We start from the raw sequence: 20383 nt of genomic DNA on the forward strand, positions 1-20383 counted from the left end.
ATTTAACGCTGCTAACCACAGCGTGCAAAATGCCAGTAAAATGAAGCATATTAATTCACTGTAGCCATACCACCTTGGGCTGTGCTCTTGTCAGATTTAATAAAAGAAATGAGGTCAAGCCTGGGCAGTATTTGGATGGGAAGCCTCTATGGAAAACAAGGACGTTGGAGGAACTTTCCCTTCAGGTCAGTCGTGGCATCATATTGGTTTAGTGGATTTCTAAGGAGAGGAGGAAAAAGAGGATTTTTTTCTGAAATGTGTGAAAAACAAGGGTCCTGTCTACTAATGTTTATTAAAGATCCACAGGTATGTTTTTTTTTTTTGTAAGAGATAATGAAGGTGCAGTGTTCAAATTAAGATCTCTGCTGCTTGCTTGTATCAGTTTCTACTGCCTTTTAAGCTGGATGAACCACATTGGCATAATCATTTTAATAAAGACATGATTTTAATAGTATGGTTTTCAATCTGCCAAGTTATTGTAATTTAATAGAAAGACTAGAGCTTAGACTTAAAATAATAGACTTCTAAAATAATTATTTGAATGTCTAACAAGGAAAACATGAAGAAAAGCAGGAGTATAGTTATATAGGAAAATGATTACTAACAGCATAAAAGTGATATTCTGGAAGCTGCTTAATGTTAAGAATGCAAGATGTGTGCGCATGGCAGGAGTACTGGTGTGTGATTAAGAGTGGGGAAAAAGGACTTTGTCAGAGTTTGATATGGGTATTGTGCACTAGATGGACTCTGGGGAACTCAGTTCATTGAAGCATTAATAAGTCAGCCTCTAGGTGCAATACCAACAAATGTCAAATTCTCCCTGAGTTTTGATTTGATGCTAAAATGCTCTTTTATTATACAACCTTTTTTTTGAATGACAAATTCTTACCTTTCACTGATTTTTTTTTTCCCAATTTAATTTAATTCATTAATTTATTTTTGCACATTAATTTAACTGGGCATGCTAAAACCATCCTAGCAAAGGATAAGATTCCCTTAAAGACCGGGCTGAACCATTGCTCTAGAGCAGGGCTGTCAAACATACAGTCTGAATCTGGCCTGCAGAGCCAGGCCATCTGGGGGGACCTTCCCACCGGTGTAGCCATGAGCCTGGGTGAGGGCTGGAGTGCTGTAGCCTTACAGCAGCGTGGGAAGAAGCCCAGCATCATAGCTTGTTCCCATGGTGGCACTCAAGCACCTGGGACACCAGGCCTGTCTCCAGCTGGGTCGCAAATCTGGCCCTTGGGACCAACCCTGACCATTCATCTGTTCAGACAGGTTTGATAACTGTGCTCTAGAGCACGGTATCATTTTGTCTGTGTAAGGTACTGAACCACAACTCTGCCTCGAAGGGCTCCTGATTTGATCCTTCTATTACATATTATAATCCCAATTTAATGTTTTGGAGGTTCAGTGTTAGGGTTTGGCTCATTGTTGGGAGAAATAGGACTAGGAATTCAAGGTCAGAGCACAGAACTGAAACATCTTTCAGCAAATTATTTATATAAAAATGTGGCTCTTTTGTTTCTGAATTTGCAGGAAGCAAATCAAATCAGCGAGTGTGCATGTTTGGCTGTGGGGTTTTCTTTTTCTTTCTTTTCTTTTTTTTCCCAGTTTTTTTTTTCTTTCTGGGGTTTGCAAAGAGTTTGAGTGTGTGATCCCCGATGTCGAAAATCTGAGCTGTGCTGTTTAGCTGTGACTAGTCATGTGATATAATATCTGTTCCCCAATTGAATGGATCTAACTCATAAGGAAGATGGCCTTAAGGGGAAATGATAATTTAGGGAGAGGTTACAATACTGGCTGGATTATTCAGAACATAATAAGCCTTTTTCCTTTCTGGGTCAAACAGGCTTTATTCATTATACAAAAAAGCCAAGCTTCTAGATGATATAGTGGTAAAGTGAAGAGTTTAAATGTGGTTTCTTGCATTGCATTAATACAACACAATTTCATTTATATGCCTAGTCCTAACTGCAGAGGAAATAACTGGATCCCCATACGGCTTCTTTAATTACTTTTCTGCAGTGTCTTTGATTTGGGGGATTCAGTCCCCTCCCTGAATTTACAGCCTATAAATTGTGCCTTAAAAAGTATACCACTTACAATGCAAATATTAACATTTTAAGGTGCACAATATGCTTTCTAGGAACACATTTGTAAATGTCTTATGTGAAATCTTCAGAAGCAAATATATCTGAAGTGATCCCTTGTTTTTTTGGTTTTTTGGGGTCTTGTGCTTAGTTTTCCCAGAAGATTTTTTTTTTCCTTACAAGCTTTCTCTGGTTGCTAATTAACTTTGTCAGTTAATCATGCTGAAGGATGAAGTATGTTTGATTAAATAAAACCACCTAGCAATAAAGATAGGCTAAGCATTTTTTCTCTTAAAAAAATAGATGAAAAAGAGATGAGATTAACTTTTGAAGCTACATGTCAAAATGCTCCTAGCATCTGAGAAGCTAAAGCAGCTAAGAGCCTCTTGTCTTATGTATTAAAAGTGCTTATCCAAGTACAGCACTATGCCAGTATTAAAAAAGAAAAATCCCTCTAGGTTGAGAATGCCCAGAATTCCCTGAGCAGTGGTGACAGTCTTATTTCATCACAGTTAAACATAATGTGTCTGATTCTCACTTGCCACACACCTTGTATAATTACAACAATACACACTTATATAAAATACTACTGTACTAACTCAAAAGCAGAAGCATTGTGTGTGTGCTTCTCAGTCAGACCTGGTTTACACACTGTGCAATGCAATAGATTGCTATGCCTAATGGCTTTAATTCATCCCGGTTGGCAGATCATACAGTTACACCATGAATTAATTTGGTCCAAAGGCACTACTGTGCTTCTGAAATGAGTTCTCCTAAATGAAGATGACCATCTGCCCAGGTCTGGACTTGAATGCACATTTTCTTCAATTATGGCATAAGGGGGGGGTGTGCATTGGGACCTATTTAAAATGGAAATATAAAATTGATTTGCCTCCTTGTTTTAGACACCATGCAACAGATGGCTGTCCCCTTATTCAAAGTTTTCCTTATACATAAAAGGCTTTTTTGGTAGTGTTTTTGCTGCTTTTTTTTTTAACCAATTGACAAATGGCATTTATTTTTAAATAAAGAATTTAGATCAACCTGGGAATATTTATATTAGCAGGATACTGTGAAAGTGGCCATCCTTGCTCTGGTTCAGTTGTAAATTCTTATAAGAAGTTCTTTTTATTTTTCTGTTTTTGGGACTTCCTAGGGATGCTCAAAGATTCTTGTACCAACAATCGCTTGATTAACGAAGCATGGGAGGGATTTGGGGTTTTCAGCTCCAGAATTCTCTGGCTGTTTTTCCGTTGGGGTGCATGTGATTTGATTGGGGAAAACGATCAGTTCTTTTTTTCCCTCTCTTTTCTAGAAGTAAACAAGCAAATATTTACAGACAGCTGTTATGAAATAGATACAGGGGCAGCCTGTGGTTTTTTTTCTCCATGCATATTTTAACATTCTCTTCTTTTCAGCTGACTTTTTAAAAATATGGATAAACAGTTCACATGTGCTTTGCTTATAAAATATCTATAGGCATTTATTTTGCAATTAACAAGTCAAAACCGCTCAAAGCATATGCTAGCTTTTTCCACTAACTCGTATTAAAGTGGTGAAGCAATGCAGAAAGCCACAACTGGCCATTTTTAGTAGATGAGCTAAATCCTTAAAACAGGATTTACCAATTTTGTAATTTCCTTGTGATAATACCCAAGCAACGTGCTTAAAATAAATAGTAATAATAATATTGAAAAGCTGCGTTTTTAGAGCCTCATATTGGCATGAAAGGTGCCCTTGTTGGCCCAGTGTGTGTCGAACTGAGGCTGCCCATTAGAACACCGTTAATCCCTGTGGAAATCCTGTAAATCCCCATGCAGGGCAACTTCACTGCTGCCTTCCCGTTGACGGTATGGTCCCTAATAGCACTCTGCTGACACCATCTCACATATGCCTGAGTTGATGCCTCTCAAAGTGGAGAGCAGGATCTTTAGGGAATTAATGTTGTTGCCAGCATTCTTCTCCAGGAATCCCTTCCAGCGGGATGATGCTGTACCAACCAGTTCTGTTGCACCTCCCCTTCTGTAGAAGCCCTGCTAGGACAGAGGTTTCCCTGGTTTGGGGAATGGAGATATTATATGTTACACTCTTACCTCCTTTTTACTAATCCCTGCTCCAGATCATTTACCAGTTCATCTTTCTTTCCTTTTTGAGTTTCATAGTTTCATAGTTTGTAGGGTCGCAAGGGACCCGAGCAGATCATCTAGTCTGACCCCCTGCCATGGCAGGAAAGAATACTGGGGTCAAATGACCCCAGCAAGATGTTCATCCAACCTCCTCTTAAACACCCCCAGGGTAGGAGCCTGCACCACTTCTCTTGGAAGCTGGTTCCAGACGCTAGCCGCCCTGACTGTGAAGTAGTGCCTCCTGATATCTAACCTAAACCTACCCTCTGCCAGCTTGTGACCGTTATTCCTGGTCACTCCTGGCGGTGCTCGGGGGAACAGTGACTCCCCCAATGCCTGCTGATCCCCCCTGACTAGTTTATAACAGGCCACAAGATCCCCCCTCAGCCTTCTCTTGTGAAGGCTGAACAGGTTCAGGTCCCATAGCCTCTCCTCGTAGGGCCTGCCCTGCTGTCCCCTGATCATACGAGTGGCCTCCTCTGGACCCTCTCCATGTCGTCCACATCCCTCTTGAAGTGCGGCGCCCAGAATTGGACGCAGTACTCCAGCTGCGGCCTGACCAGTGCCGCATACAGGGGGAGGATCACCTCCTTGGACCTGCTCGAGATGCATCTGTGGATGCATGACAAGGTGCGGTTGGCCTTCCTGACTGCATCCCCACACTGCCGGCCCATGTTCATCTTGGAGTCAGTGATGAACCCCAGATCCCTTTCTGCCTCCGTGCTGACAAGAGGGGAGTTCCCTAACCTGTAGGTATGGTGCCGGTTGTTCCTCCTGAGGTGCATCACCTTGCACTTGTCTGTGTCGAAACCCATCCTATTCTCGTCCGCCCACCCTTGTAACCTGTCGAGGTCTGATTGTAGCCTGTTGCATCCTTCCAAGTTGGTGATTGCCGAGGTATAATGAAGTTGTTCAGGTTTGTTTTCCTCTCTTAAGTTGGAGATCATGTTCCAGTATCATCATTTCAGTATAGCCACATTGCTAGTTAGGGGTGATGGAGGGACCTAGCTCTTTGAGACTTCCTCCTTGAGCCTGGGCCTATCCGTGTACACCGTTGACCCTTTCATGGATTTCTTTGTTGCACCTTAACATGGGAGGAGTCTGGAACTTTGCTATGGTGCACCGTTGACTACATTTGCTCTCCCTGAGTTCCAGACTGCCTTGACTGGTCTCTGCTAATGCTAAAACTCAATCACTAAAAAAGTCTTATTTCATTTGAAGAGTAAGAAAGCAACTTGGGAAGTGTTTGCACATTTCCTTTTCTTTTGAGTGGTGATTCATTCCATATTTCCTACCTGCCACATCTTTACCCCCTTCTTTTTCATGCCCCTTGATTCATTTTTTCTATTTTAGAATAATTCTTTTTTAATTCAAAATTACTGTAAAGGCATATTTTAAGCCATGGTGTTATGCTGTCTGTTGTGCTGTCAGAAGAGAGGGTTGTACGTAGGTGTTGGAACTGAACTTTTTTTTTTTTAACTGAAAAGAGAAAAGGTCTTCCTTCAGTAAGCTAATCATCTTCAAGATATAATATTTTCAAGATTTTAAAAATTTGTCTGTTCTGCATCAGTGCAAACCAGCAACTTTCAGAAATTTTCATAAAGAACATGAGAGAAGCCAACAGACTGGCTGGAGCTTTCATCGGGGGAGTTTCAAATCCCTGCTCTGCCTAGTTTAAGTAAGGACCCAAACCTCACAACATAGTTGAGTGACTTGACCAGCAGATGCATTTCTCTTGATTTGTCTTGGTGGAGAAGTGGTTTTCCCACACCCCAAGTAAGCATTGTATGCTGTTTGCTGTGTTGGAGGAAGCAGGAGGGTATATCATTGATATCGTATAATAATTCCAGAACCCAGTTGAAAAATGCACTTGAAAAATCATAGAAAAATAGAACTCAGGAAGTTATCTAGTCCAACCTATGCTCAGGTCAAGATCGGATTATCTTTTTTAAGCCATTCTAGACAAGTGCTAGTCTGGCCTGCTCTTAAAACTTCCAAGGATGCAGATTCCATGACTTCTATGGATAGCCTATTCCATTGCTTAACCACCTGCATAGTGAGAGAGTTTTTCCTAATATCCTACCCATTATTGCAATTTAAGACCATTTCTCCTTGCCTTGTCCTCTGCAGCCACAGGGAATATTCTGTCACCATCTTCTTTAAAGCTACCCATCAGGTACTTGAAAGTTGTTACCAAATCCCCCTCCGTTTTCTCTAGTCCAGACTATAATCCCAGTTCTTCCAACCTTTTCTTCTAAATAATGTTTTCCAGACCTCTGACCCTTTTTGTTGCCTTTCCTAAAACCATTTTAAAGGAACTCACTCTAGCATATCAGCTTATTTTTCTCCCCTGCTATTCTCCCCTGCTACTTTCCTTGATTTTTTTTTTCTGTGCTTCACTAGTAGAGGTTTCCTTGGTGTTGCTTTATATTTTCTGGGAAGAAGAGATGTAAAAGTTCTTACCTACCATGTTTTTTTTCATGCCATAAACAGTTCCCTTCCCTCTTCCCCCCGGTCAGTAAATGCTGTATCTTTTGTCTCTTAACCACAGCTCCTTAAAGAGAAACATCTTGTGTTTTGTGGTTAGTTGTACTCAGAATTGTCCCCAGTTCTTCCTTAAGAAAATAATCCTAATGGGCCAAGTTTAGGATTTCACTGAAGATTTCATGGGATGGGAGACTGCAGGATTAGGCTGTAAGGGTGCTTGTACATGAGCGCGGAGGCTGCTCCCATACGGTGTAATTACAGTGCGTTGGAGCAGGCTCAGTTAATCAAGTCTGCTGAAACCTGGCAATTACCACACTCGAGCAGCCTCCTGCTTCTGTGTATCAGTGTCTCTGTGTTTCAAAATAGTGGTCGTTGAACAAGCTTTAGTTCAAGTCCCCTTCCCCCCGCCACCATTTTGAAGCATGGGGACACTGATACACAAGATGCTGTGGCATTTTAATTAGAGCAGCACTTGGAGCCGCTCTAATTAAAATGCTGCCTCCCTCCCCACCCAGGAGCATGTGTAAATAGGGTGGTAACCTTTTCAAATTGGAAGGCGGGACACATGCCTGCCTTCCCCACCCCCCTGCTGCTAGCATGGCTGGACAGAGTAGGTGGGGGTACATGTGGGTGGTTCACTGTGGTCTCAGGGCTCCCTGCCCTGCTGCCCTTCCCCCAGGAACCCCATGCCAGCTGTGCACCCCCTGCCTGCCTGGTAGCATTGGTTGGCAAAGCTCCATGCCGCTGCTGCCCTGTGCCGGTGTGGGGCTCCCAGGGGATGGGAAGTGGGGAAGGAAGCCCCAAGCCTGCAGAAGGCAACCCACATCTGCCCACACTCCATGCACAATTCTGGGGGGTATGTGCCCCCCCAATGCCCACCCCTGAGGGGTGCACACAGTGGTGAGGAGTCACTCCCCCACATGCCCTGCACACCCTGGATGAGCCACCCATATCTGTCCCACTTCCCAACCCAGCCCCAGGGCTTCATGCTCCTCCCTGTCTGGGCAGCACCACCAGAGCCTGCTCCACTCCCTCCCTCACCATGGGGGCCTTGATCTGCCCCCCATTCCCCTTCCTCTCACCATACACTTACCTGCATTGAGCTATCCAACCTGTCTGGCTGCTTCCCGGCCATGTGCATGTCTGTGGGTGAGCACATGCACGTGGCACTCTCTGCATCCCGCTCCTGGCAGTCCCTTGCAGGCTGGATTATTGCCCGCCTTTAGGGGGAAATCCTGCACAGTGCTGCAAATCTGGGATAAATGCTGTCCTGGAGCCATGCAGCCCAGGACCAGGACTTGATGATCCTATTCCAGGACTATCCTACCTAATTAGGGATGGGTGGTCACCCTACATGTAAAAGTACCCTAAAGTGTTTAAGTAGTAGTATAATACAAAGCACTATATACTGTTCTTGTGAGTATGGTTGGAGGGCACATGCTGCTTGTTCAGTTTATTGATCATATAACACACACGCACACACGCACGCACGCGCGCGCACACACACACACACACACACACACACAGAGTACCAAGGATCCATCAATCTATCTAGCCATCCTTGTTACTCTATTTGTATTTTAATATGCCAACCACAACTGTCACGGAGCAGGGTAAAGCTGATCTGTAAATTATCGGGGGAGGGGGTGGAGATAAAAGGTGCCACTATGCAATGTAACTTACAGAAGTTTTGAAAGTCTAAATTTATGGGCTACTTTGTTAGCTGTTTCAGTGAAACAGTGGGTCTTAGATTATTTGATTTACTGACATTTTGTCAAACTGTCAAACTATCACAAATGCAACAATAATGTTGAACCCCATGAAATATTTTTAGGAAATATGGCAGAGAGCTGGATCTGCCAAGAGGTTACCACAGCAATGTCCAAGAATGCTACAGTGACGAGTGACCGGCGTATTCTCCCTACTTGTGAAAAATGAACTGCTATTCATATGCTTTTCTTTCCATAGGGAGAAGCTGTCTGTGGCTCGGCTGCAGCGGGAAGTTGCACGAAATAAGAGTGAAGGAACAATGGTAAGCTTTGGCTATTATCCTATTTGCAATTCTATTGTACCCTCTCCATTCAGATCTTGAACATATTTCATCTTGTTGAGGATGGCCATTGAGATATTAATCCTGCATGAAGCTCAATGAAAGTTTAGCTGATTCTGTGTTCATAACGCTGTTTGGAAAACCCTACAGCTAAAGATACTGCTGTCTTGGAAAAGTTTTCCTTAGAAGTCAGTTCCTCTTTCTTTGCTTCACTGAGAAAGTTTCTGGAAGTTCAAGTTTGGAACCATATATGCAGCATGGGGAACGCAGACACATTCTGACTGAGGCATGAAACTTTTTTAGTCATTATTCAATGCTACCAATCTGTAAAAGATAGGAAAATGAAAGAGAAGGAACTTTAAAAAGGAGCAGTCTTGACTGTAAATAAGTTTAATTTCTTTATTTTTACTTTTCTCATTTTACACATTTTCTCATTTTGAACATTTACTGAAGGTAATTATTTAAAATCCAGCAAATGTTTTACTTCTGGTAAGAATTTGGTTTCCCCCTGTATTAGGTGAATAGCTTAGGGGAATCCAGGGGATAAAAGAGATGTGTCTGGGAAGCTTAAAACAAAAACAACAAAACAACGACAACTAAAACCAGTTTCCTAGAACATGGTCATGCAGCTACCATTGACTTAAATTAATTGCATACATGGATCTCAATGAAGAATTTGACCCATAATGTGTTTATTAGCTCAATGGAGAGAGCCAGAGGTGATGATCAGCTGGAGAGTCTACCTTTGCATTTAAATGCTCTGTTAGTCATGTGAGGCAGTCTTGAAAAAAAAAGTCCATCGGTCCCCTTAAAATTTTTCAGAAACCCCTTTTATAAGACTTTTTACAATAGATTGAAAGACATTTGAGATGCATAGCTGATGGTTTGCAGGAAAGATTGAGTTTAATGTTGGTATTTTATACATGGAAGCAAAGGTTTGATATACACGTTGAGAAACACTTGTTTCAAATGTTAAGCCACAATCCAGTCTGCAACTATGATAAAACATCTGCTTAAGTACAAGAGAGGGTTTTGCCTGAGGAGGATGGCCAAGATCAGGCTTCAGGTTTGTAATTGCATTTTGGTTCTCAGTGTAAATAACTTTTACAAAATCTAGAAACTGATTTTACCTTGATTGAAATGTGTCTGTCTGTTTTAATTGTATGAACTAATTTTCAGGTGAAGACATAGAACTAATGCAATACCTTGAGTGTGGAATACATTTTGCAGGATAATCCAAGATTCTGTTAAATAAGCAATATTGCTTAACTTTCTATGCAGGGTAACATTTATCAGTATATATTAATCCAAAGCACTCCTACTGCTTCAAGAAAAAAAATTAATGGGTGGATGTTGTCCTGACTTATTCTCGTGTTTTTTTGCAACAGGAACACATTGTTGGTTCATATTTAGCCTATGGTTTACTGTAACCCCAGGTCCTTCTTTGCAGTACTGCAGCCTAGCCAGTCCTTCCCCAGTCTGTACTGGTGCATGCAATTATTCCAGTTCAAGTGCAGGGCTTTGCAGCTGCTCTTATTGGCTATGTTGAAATGGGTGTGAACATGTGTCGTATGTGGCACTTCAGACCCGAATGCGACGTGATACGCCATACATGCAGGCATTCCCCATGCTGCTACCTTGCAGTGCGGGGGCATTTTTTGGCTGTAGGAGATCCTGGGGTCAAAAAACCCCACGTCTTAAAAAAAGCTGGGTTGCACACGTGGTGAGAGCCTGTGCTGCCTGAAACCAGAGCCTCGCCTGCAGGAGCCACACTCCAGCTGCTGGCAAGGCTGTCAGCTCCAGGAGCACCCCAAACTCCCAAGACCACAGTGTAAGACTGCTGGGTCCAGCACAGTTGTTGGCCCCAGCCTCCTGTACCCCACTCAGGGTAACCTGCCACACACCAGAGTGTGTGTGGTGTGGGTGTTTCCCAGGCACAAGTAGCAGTGGCACAAAGTGTGCCATTGCTTCTTGTTCCTGGGGAAACAAATGTCCATGCTTGTGTGGACAGGGCCATTGAGTGTTATTTGATTGATTGTGGACAATTTCTCCAATCTATCCAGTCATTCTGGATCCTAGCTCTGTCCTCAAGAGTGTTTGCAATTCCACCCAACTTGGTGTCTTCTGCACATATGCTAAATGTGCACTTGATCCTATCATCCAAATCATTAATGAAGATATTAAACATTACTGGGCTCAGAACAGATCCCTGGGGAACCCTAGTTGATACTTCTTCTCAACTAGACATTGAGCCAGTGCTGACTGCCTGTTGAGTACTGTATTTACTCTATTCTCAGTTCCCCGCCCATTTAATGGGGGGGGGCAGAGAAAGACCCTCATTTTAGAATTGCATACAAGAGTGATGGGGGGCAGGCAGCTGCTGTGGCTTGGCTCATACCCCTACCCAGGGTCAGAGCCATAACAAAAGTACAGCTGCTATGGGGCTGGGTTGGGGCTGTGCTTGGTGCCCCAGGCTAGAACAAGAAGGGAGTCTCCTGGTGTGGAGCAGAGGGTGGGGGAGAAGGGGACGAATAGAGGCTGGGGAGGAATCGGGGAGCAGAGACTGGGAGGAAGTGGGGGCAGGCAGGGGACAGAGACAGTAGGGGGCAGGCATCAGCAGGGGACAAGCTGCTTCACCTTCCTATACCACCTCTTCCTCCACCCCTGCAATAGTGTGGGTGGGGGAATGAATTAAAGATGGCCCTCTGATTATTAGATTCTATACATGGAAAATTATAGCAAATTTATTAATATTCCATGTATAGAATCTAATTATGGGGGGAGGTCTTAAATTCAGGGTCATCTTAGATTCAAGTAAATATGGAATTTAGCCATAAGGAAAGTGACAATGGTCAAAAACCCCAGAGTCTGTCTGGAAGAGTCAGGTTGAGATCCTGTGTTCTGTCCAACTCCTGATTCATTTGGCTATGGTGGAACCATTTTGTATTTTCATTACTGTGGACACTCAGATCCATGCATGTTCATAGGTATGTATTAGAAGTGCTAGCACAGTCGCTGCTAAATGTATTCCGTGGTTTAATTTGGAGGTGGGAATTCTGGGACAGAGTGAAGAATTACGAGATGAGAGAAAGCTAGTAATGTCAACATAAAATGTGCTGATGGATCAATAGAACAAGCGTGTACGGCTGTGAGAATGAGACAGGACTTTGAGGGCTAGATGCCAGAATGCTCCAACATCAAGAAAAACTTGTCCTCAGGAGATGAAGCAAGGGATCTATAATATAAAGAAGTCGTAAAGTTACTAGAATTGAATCTTCCATTTCATTCCATTTAACATTTTGGTAAAAAAATTAAATAAAATTGAGCATCTAATTAACTTATACAAATATGTGGTCCCTTAAATATTTGCAGCACATGTGCCACAAGTACCCCACATGGGCAGCTGGTATGTTTGGCACATGAGACCCAAGCACTGAGTTAGAGGGCACCAGTGGTGGGAATTGGGGTGGGGAAAGGTATCTGGGTGGGAGTTGGGGGTTGGTGCTGCCTTGAGGATTTGGCCCCATGGGAGGTACAGAAGTAGGCATTGCCAAATTCAACACTGCCATGCCCCTCTAGCACATCCAAAGTCAAGCAATCTGCAGTAAGAAAAGGTCAGAGTTGGTGAACAGTATTTATGCTCCTTTTTTCTCACTATGCCAGTAGCATCACACGTTATTGCAATGGCATTATCTAATAGTTTGGACTTGCCTTGTGGCAGGCTTTTCAGAAAGGTTGGCCACCACTAACTTAGAATGGGGGAGTGAAAAGTCTTGTAGAACCACCTCTATTCTTGAATCAGCACCACATATGTGATTCCTTGTGATGATGGGCAGCCACTTCCATGATTCAGAAGGGCTACAGGAGAGGTGTCTATCAGTTTTGACACCTTCATCCAAGGTTATTGAGGTTGGAGACAAAGGAAAAGAGCAGTAAGAAGTGGCATCAGTCAAAGAGGAAGTTGGACACAGTATCTGTCAGGTACTGATGAAGAGATCCTTGCAACAGCATTTATTCTGGATCTGACTTGCTACTGGACAAGTACTCCAGCAAACTGGAGGTGCAGTAGCTTAGGAAGTTGTGATGGAGTACTTTAGGCATCTTGTGGATGCAGTGACCATCTCAGTAATAGCTACAGCAGTAGTGTGTCAACCGTAGCAAACATCCTTCATTCACTTGGGGTCTATCTATTTGGTGACAATGTTGGACCGTTTCCTGATGACGGGCTGCTGCCTTCCCTGGCACAGAGCTCTCAGACTGAATAGTTATTTTCTCCTGCTGCTAGCTCATATCACTTGGCCTCTTGCTTAGACTGGACAGATGGTTCCTGCTGCTTCTCTGGCTAGTTTAAACTATAAGGAATAGCGTCTCGTATTTTCATCCAATAAATCACTGTTAGTATTCTGTATTGTACTGATGTAAAGCATAGCCTGAGGTTTGTTGTTGTTAACTTCATCATATCATGGTAATGCCCAGGCACTCTAGTCAGGTTGGGCCCCCAGTTCCCTAGGTTTTGTACAGGAGACATGTCCCACATGCCTTGCAGTCTAAAAGACAAATCCTATGTAATGCCTGGGAGAAGGAAGGGAGAGGAAAATGATCAAGTATTTAAAAATGCAGGTATAGTTACAGTTTAAACAAAACTATAAAGTCATACCAAATACTCATATTTGACCTTGTTGACTTGCACTTCCAAAGCCGAACAGTTTGCAGTAAGAAAAGGTCAGGGTTGGTAAACAGTATTTATGCTCCTTTTTTCCAATATGCCAGTAGCGTCACACATTCAGAGGCCAGGGAGAATGTACACTTATGGAGGTGCACTAATTCCTCCTTCGGGGAGGGAAGTGAATGAGCACAGCTGAAAGACTTCCAGGAGTTTAGGTGTGCATGTCATTCCTGTTTATGTCATGTGCAGAACAGATTAAATGCAGCCTTGTGATTAACATAACGATGTTAGTGTTCTTGCAAGAAATAGCTGTCAGCAGTTTTTAGCCAGGCCATTCCTGTACACAGACTTGTGCATCTTTACTCCAACTCAGACACATTAAAGTCCCTGACAGGGACCCTGTGCGTTCATTTGATAAGTATTCCTGAGACTTACAGAGAGTATGTAGCTGGCCTTTGCCAGGAGTATGCAAGGCTGGGGGAATCTACCATTTAGCTGTCCTCCTAAATCTTGTTGCCCAAGCAAAGGGGCTATCCACAGGTTCAGTCATTTGCCCTGACAGACGTTATCTGCTCTTTTGCTGGTTTCTCTGGCTTCAGTTATTTTCTGCTAAGAAATTCAAAAATGAATTTGGCTTTTGAGACCAGAGGTGGTCCAAGTTAGTAATAGGTGGTCTCTTTGCACTAAGTTATTAAGTCAAACCCATGCACAATAAAAGTCTGACCCATGTCAATGAATGTCGTGTATTCATACCTTTCCCACATGTGTTACTCCAACACCTGTGCAATTCAAGGGAGAGCATATGGTGCTACAGCTTTTGGCCTCTACTCCCCCACTTTCCATCTGGCACCCATTTGGTCACAGTGTGAGAAAGTTGTGGATACTTTTCCTTTTTGCCTTCCCAGCATGAATCATGTTAAGAATACGCCATTTAGGATTTGCTTTCCTGCACAGAGGGATGCCGGTTAATCTCTGCCATAACTTATGACCAGCTGTTGCCTTTTGCATAAAGCTCATAGAAATTATAGACAGGAAAGACTTGTTGCATTCTTGTCCACCCACCATTACAGGAATTGCTGCAGTGGGGATTATTCAGGCACTAAAACAATAATGAAAAGTAAATACTAAGCATGTGTTGTAGATACTATTTAAGTTGCAATACATTTGTTCAATAAATGAGTTTTACACATCTGTATAAATAACATATGGTGAGCAGTGAGGAAATATATTTTTTATGAAAAAAGTATCTTTTTATAAATGAAGAGATTAAGAATTGCATATAGTATGTGATCACCATTTTGTCAGGGTACAGCCTCCTAGGAAATCAATTTTTATAATTCCAAGATTTTACATTTTCTCGGGGTCCAATTCATTCTTGGCATAAGAGGGATACTGAGAAATGCTGAGGTGAAAAGACTAAATGAAAGTATTTAATCTCAGGACAGATCTTCACCACCAAAGATATAGAAATATATTTTATTTGTATAAAAATATTGTATTTAAGCTTGTAGGTATTGAAAAGTTGGTGTCACACCTAGAGCTGAAATCAATATAAGGAATGCATTCTTTGGAATAGAAAAAGGAGAGGCCACATTTATACATGAACATTTGATGATTTGTTTGGGCTTATTTATTTAAATTTGTTTTTGTTGAACCCCCTCAGCAATATCTTCCAGTTTGTAGACTGGTCACCTTCAAATTGCACTGTCCCTTTACTGATGTTACCTATTGAAGTGGAAACAATAAGGATACTCCTAGATTGGATGGTGGCTCTTCCTCCAGGTGTACTGTCCTATTCTAATTTCTTCTAGTATGTCCAATGATATTTTCTCTCCCTATAGACTAACTCAGTGTTATGCCCTCATACTTGCATAGCTTTCACTGAAGTGAATGAGAAATGTACATTTTTAGTAAGTGGTTGCAGCGTATATTTAAAATCAAGAGATTTTTTTTTTAAGATTAAGCTAGCAAAACATTTATTTTATTTATGTTTATTCTAGAACAGAGAAATATATGGGATCATCTTGAAATCATTAAGGACCTTATTTCATTAGTCTCACATAATTTAACCATGGTAAAATATCTTACCAAACTTCCTTTGCTTTCTTTGGATTCAGAGTGAACGATAATTAAAGCTGTGAATATTTTGTGTCTTTTAATGTATATGTGTGCACATGTATGTTTTCTGTTCTTACTCCTGCATCTAAGTATTTTAATGCAAATCATTAGTTCATTGGCCTGTAAACCATAGCAATCCTAGGACTCAGGGAATTTATTTATGAAGGTTAAAGTGGTGTGATATTGTCTTTTATGTCTACATAGGTTTCACTTAGGGTGGGCCTTAGGCTCTGATTTACCATGTTTCCTGCTGTGTTTTTAAGTGATGTGAAGTGATTATCATGGCATCTTCCCTGTATCCATCTATTTCACACCTGCACCCTTTTGTTATAAACATACCATGTTAACTGAATGTGAGGTCCCCAGTGAATAGGTTTCCACCCTCCTGTAATCCTTCTACATTAGATTGATTTGTAAATGTATCAGATTCTTTGTTAGCATGTAAACCACTAATTAATTTAAAGCTCTCTGTGGAGAAATTAAAACCCTGGTTAAGACTTTCAACAGGCTCAGATGGTGCTAATAATGGGAAAACAAGTTATATTAATGAATTTCACTGTGAGCTGCACTACTACTGCTTTATAAGGAGTTTTTGGCATAAATTGGTACAAACTGTCCATTTCAAAAGAAGGAAAAGGGGGGAAATATTTGCACAACCAGTGAAATGATTCATTTGTTACCAGACACTGAACTGTGTTACAGCTTCATTGCACTGTTTTGTATATTCAAGTTAAGGTAAACTTGAATGAAACTTTTATTTGTTACGGTTTGAAAAAGTTTGACTAATTTCCTCAAATCCTTTCATCTTCATGTGCCTCTGAAATTTGTATGTTCCACTTAGAGATAGAAGCAGTGAAGAACAGAGAAAGGAGCTGATCCATCTCATAATAAAATTGATGGGAGGGTTTAATGACTAGCTTCGGTTTATTTTCTTCTTAGCTCAGATTTGTATCCAAAAGGTCATATAAGGAACAACTAAACTATATAGTTTTTGAGCTTCAGCCTGCACCAATAGTAGAGAAATAAAAATGTATGTATACAGATGTGTGTGTACATATGTATGTGTATATGTAGATATGTGTATGTGTGTATATGTAAGTATATGTATATACCTTTATGTATAACTTCGTCATTTCCAGGTTCTTGCATATAGAGTGTCACTTAATCACCCCCAGACAGCACAGTATTAGCCAAGCTCACCCCATTATTATGGAGACTCTTGGCATTAGTGTTTCTGCTTCCTCTCCCCCTCTTTGGCTGTTATCACTGTTGTGGCACTTAGTCCTGCAGCAGGAGGCTATGTGGCCCGCACCAAAGCTGACATTATTACTGCTCCATTAATCAGCTAGCAGGGAGTGTTCCTAAAATCTGTGCAATCAGCATTTTTAGAGACCCAGCACATTACATCTGCAATGTGCATGGTCTTCTCTGAGGAGTGGGAGTCCTGAGGTTTCACTCAAACTTGGGTCTTACACAATGTACTGCCTCCAGCTTGGAAGCATTTTCTATCAGAGAAGTGATAAATCTGTGCAATAGCCTTGAGCAAACAGAAAGTCTGTTGATGCAGAAGCACTTGGGTCATTCAAAAATAGATGATATTTAGCAATAAATGAACTGTTAAAGATGAGATACAAAAAGCTAAATTATCTTTTTGAAATCCCAACTTTTATGTCCCTGCCTCTATATAACTGTCTGTCTGTACTGTAATTTAAAAAAGTAGTGCATAATGAAGCAGATTCAATATTTCTTTTTAACACTGCTTGAATTTATATTCCTTGTTGATTTAAATATTGATAATTAAGTTCGTTCACATTTTTGCTTGCAACAGCTATTGAGTGATAACCTCCACGTGAACCTTCAGACATTCTAAACCAGAAAGAATGGATCTAATCCCAGTGTCTTGTCTTTTGTTCCCGTTACCTGGCCTATCTGCACTGTTTCCCATTCTTTTTAGGAATTCTGTGATTTTAATGGCAGCTAAATGGTGGTTACAATTGATAATAATGATTGAGCTTCTTTAGGGCTAGAAACAGAAGTTACACATAACCTGGTTTAAGTAATCAGAAACTTGTTTAAACAGGTAACAGAATAGAAATTTGGAGCCCATAAACTGCTTTTAAAATGGCCAAAACTGGTTGAAGATAAACCTGGTTGGATGTAGTATCAGACTTAACTGATTTAGGTCAAACCAGATTATGGAACTTCTGTCCCAGACCCCTTCCTGTTTCAAGTTAACTTTATCCCCCATCATCCCAGGTTGCTTTGCAGCCCTGGGCTATGCTGCCTCCTCAAGCAGAGCAGGGACTGCCTCGCCGCTCTGCCCCTTAGCCTGCATCCTGCATGTGCCCGTCAACCCATAGGGATGGGGGGAAGGGGAACAGACCCGCAGCCCCTCCTAACCAAGGTCTACACAACACGTGGAGGGAGGGAAGACCCCTGTGGTGGGGGCTTTTCAACCACTGGCAGCCCTCTCCCTTCTTTCTTCCATGTTTTCATTGCTTCAGAGCCTGCCATAGGGGAGAGGGAAAAGAAGTCCTCTGGGCCAGGTGCCTGTCCGTGCAGCCCAGCATGGGGGCACCAGGGAGCTCCTGCCTTGGGGGTCTTCCCTCCACCCCAGCCCAGGGTCCCCCAGCTTGGGACAGCCTCAGGGAGCTAAGGGGAGTTCTTCCCCTCCTGAACTACAGAGTCCTTGCCTCAGCCCCTGCAAATCTTACACAGCTTCAGGGAGTGGAGGGAAATTCTCCTGGTCCTCCACAGCTGCTGTGAGTCTGAGGCAAAACTGATGCAGAGGAGCAGAGGACATGGGTGACTGGTGCCTCCCGAGTTGAGGGGGCACCAGATCGCTGATGAGCTTGGGGAGGGGTTGGGGCCCCCAGCGGCTAATCGCAGAGCCAGAGGCGAAATGGGAAGTGCACTTCCACTGGCACTTCCAGCTTCGTAGCTGCTGGCACTTCCACGGGGTGCACAGCTGATCTCAGGGGGTGCACGTGCACTCGCGTGCATCCCTTATGTGTCGCCAGTGGCAGAGGAATTTCCCTGGGCTCCCTGGGCTATCCCCGAGACAAGCAGCAGCTAAGGCAAGGGTTTGGGGTTGGGGTTGGGGAGAGGAAGAATTCCTGTAGACTCCCTGGAGCTGGCCTGGGCTGGGGTGAGGGGAAGCCCCCCAAGGCCGGGGCTCCCTGGTGCTCCCACGCTGGGTTGCACAGGCAGGCAGCTGGCCCAGAGGACTTCTCCCTCCCTCCCTCCCTTGGCAGTGGCTGAAGCAATCAGGAGCTGGGAAAGGGAAGGGGGCTCCCCAGGGCTGCCTGGGCTGGGGAACCCAGGCTGCAGGAACCTCCTGAGGGGGAGGCTCCCCTAAGGTGGGCCAGTACCTGGGCAGGGGGCTTCTTAACTCCCTGTGAGGGGACAGCAGGGCTTTGGGGACACTTGGCTGGTCTGACAATGACCGGAAAGCTGGGAGACATGCTCTAGCATCCCCTGCCTACTGGCTTGGGTCAGTGCAGGCCTCCCCCTGCCTTTCCCAACTGAAAACTGAATGTCAATTCAGTCGGTTATTGGTTCAGCATGGAGGAAACTGCTTAGATTGAATCACTTCAGCCCTGGGCTTTTTGACTGGCTGTACTTATCCTAGAAGTTTACCTAATGCATTTGGACCCAATTAATTGCCATACTTGGTAATCAAAGTCGTAGGCTCGTAGGATTGGAAGGGGCCTCAGGTGACCTCATTTACTTTTCCACAACTGTGTTTCCTTCGTGCAGTTTCAGCCATTAGCTGAGTCCCGTCACTCTTCTTGTAGCTTCTGGTGCATTCTATTTCATTCACTCCAAATATGTAGATATTCAGTTAATATTGATGTTTTTCTTTTTAAAAAACAAAGACGAGTTTTCACAAGTTTAAAAAAAGAAATTCAGACATTTTAGCACTTGTTTAAGAATAAGTAAGACAAATCAAACTTGTTCAGTCTTCCTGAAATGGAAATACTGAAGCCCTATAGTATCAGCTGATTTTTTTCCCTGTTTTTAAAAATCAGTTCTTGTCTTTCCAAGACAGTTTCAGAGTTTGTCTTATTTATCAAATTCTGCTGTAACATGTGAGGAGCATGTTGATTGAAATCAATTTATTTAATTCCATTGTTGTTATAAGTTTAATAGAAATAAGGGCATACAGCAGGAAAGGGAAAAGTCCCTAAGGGTGTGTGTTTAATTTTTAGTTAGTACTCTTGTTTTCTACCAGAAGAGGGAGCTACATTCATTTAAAATAGCATCCCTAGTGAAAGCTCGGTTGAAGTATAAACCATCTGCGGCATATTCAAAGTGCAGCACTGGCAACGGTGTGGTTCAAACTTTGTAGACAAATTCTGTTCCCATTTGAATTTAAATTTGGCCTTGTAGATAGCCATTGCAACATAATAAGACTAGTAAGGTCTTCTCATTTGTCAAGCAGACCATTTGTCTTTGTTTCCAGTGGTGGGGAAGAGAGACTGAAGACCTTCTCTACAGTTATTACTACTGTAGGCAATGTAGTTACGTAAAACAGACTTTGACCTTGTTGCTCAAGTTAACCTGATTGGTTTGTCTTTGTTGTGTGCTTCTGAAAAGTATTTAGAGTCAACCTGGAAGGAAGCAGAAAGTGTATAAGTACCACTGGAAAAGGAAAAGAGTTGCTATGAAAGGTCATGTTTTATAAGACCTGGAACACAGAAAAATTATTTTAAAAATCAGCATAAACTCAGTTGCCTTCTATAGAAACTGGCAATTAAACATCAGGCAACCCATGCAGGGGCTGATCAAGGCAATATAACAATGGTTCAGAGAGCTATCCAGTGAGTACTTTAATATCAGA

At 42.6% G+C, this 20383-nt stretch overlaps 1 protein-coding gene across 5 annotated transcripts in view; it reads left to right on the plus strand.

Annotated features, from left to right (window-relative positions):
* NCKAP5 (NCK associated protein 5) overlaps positions 1-20383 on the plus strand; it is a 702047-nt gene that overhangs the window by 298866 nt on the left and 382798 nt on the right. For 4 of the 5 annotated variants that reach the window (XM_090045887.1, XM_090045883.1, XM_090045884.1 and 1 more), the window contains exon 2: positions 8675-8738. In XM_090045887.1, coding sequence (XP_089902013.1) covers positions 8675-8738 — 64 coding nt within the window. The remainder of the gene's footprint in view (positions 1-8674; positions 8739-20383) is intronic. The other variant, XM_090045889.1, reaches the window with a different exon arrangement.

This window comes from Crocodylus siamensis, chromosome 4 (genome assembly GCF_052110815.1).
Source record: "Crocodylus siamensis isolate JL-2025a chromosome 4, ASM5211081v1, whole genome shotgun sequence".
NCBI lineage: Eukaryota > Metazoa > Chordata > Crocodylia > Crocodylidae > Crocodylus > Crocodylus siamensis.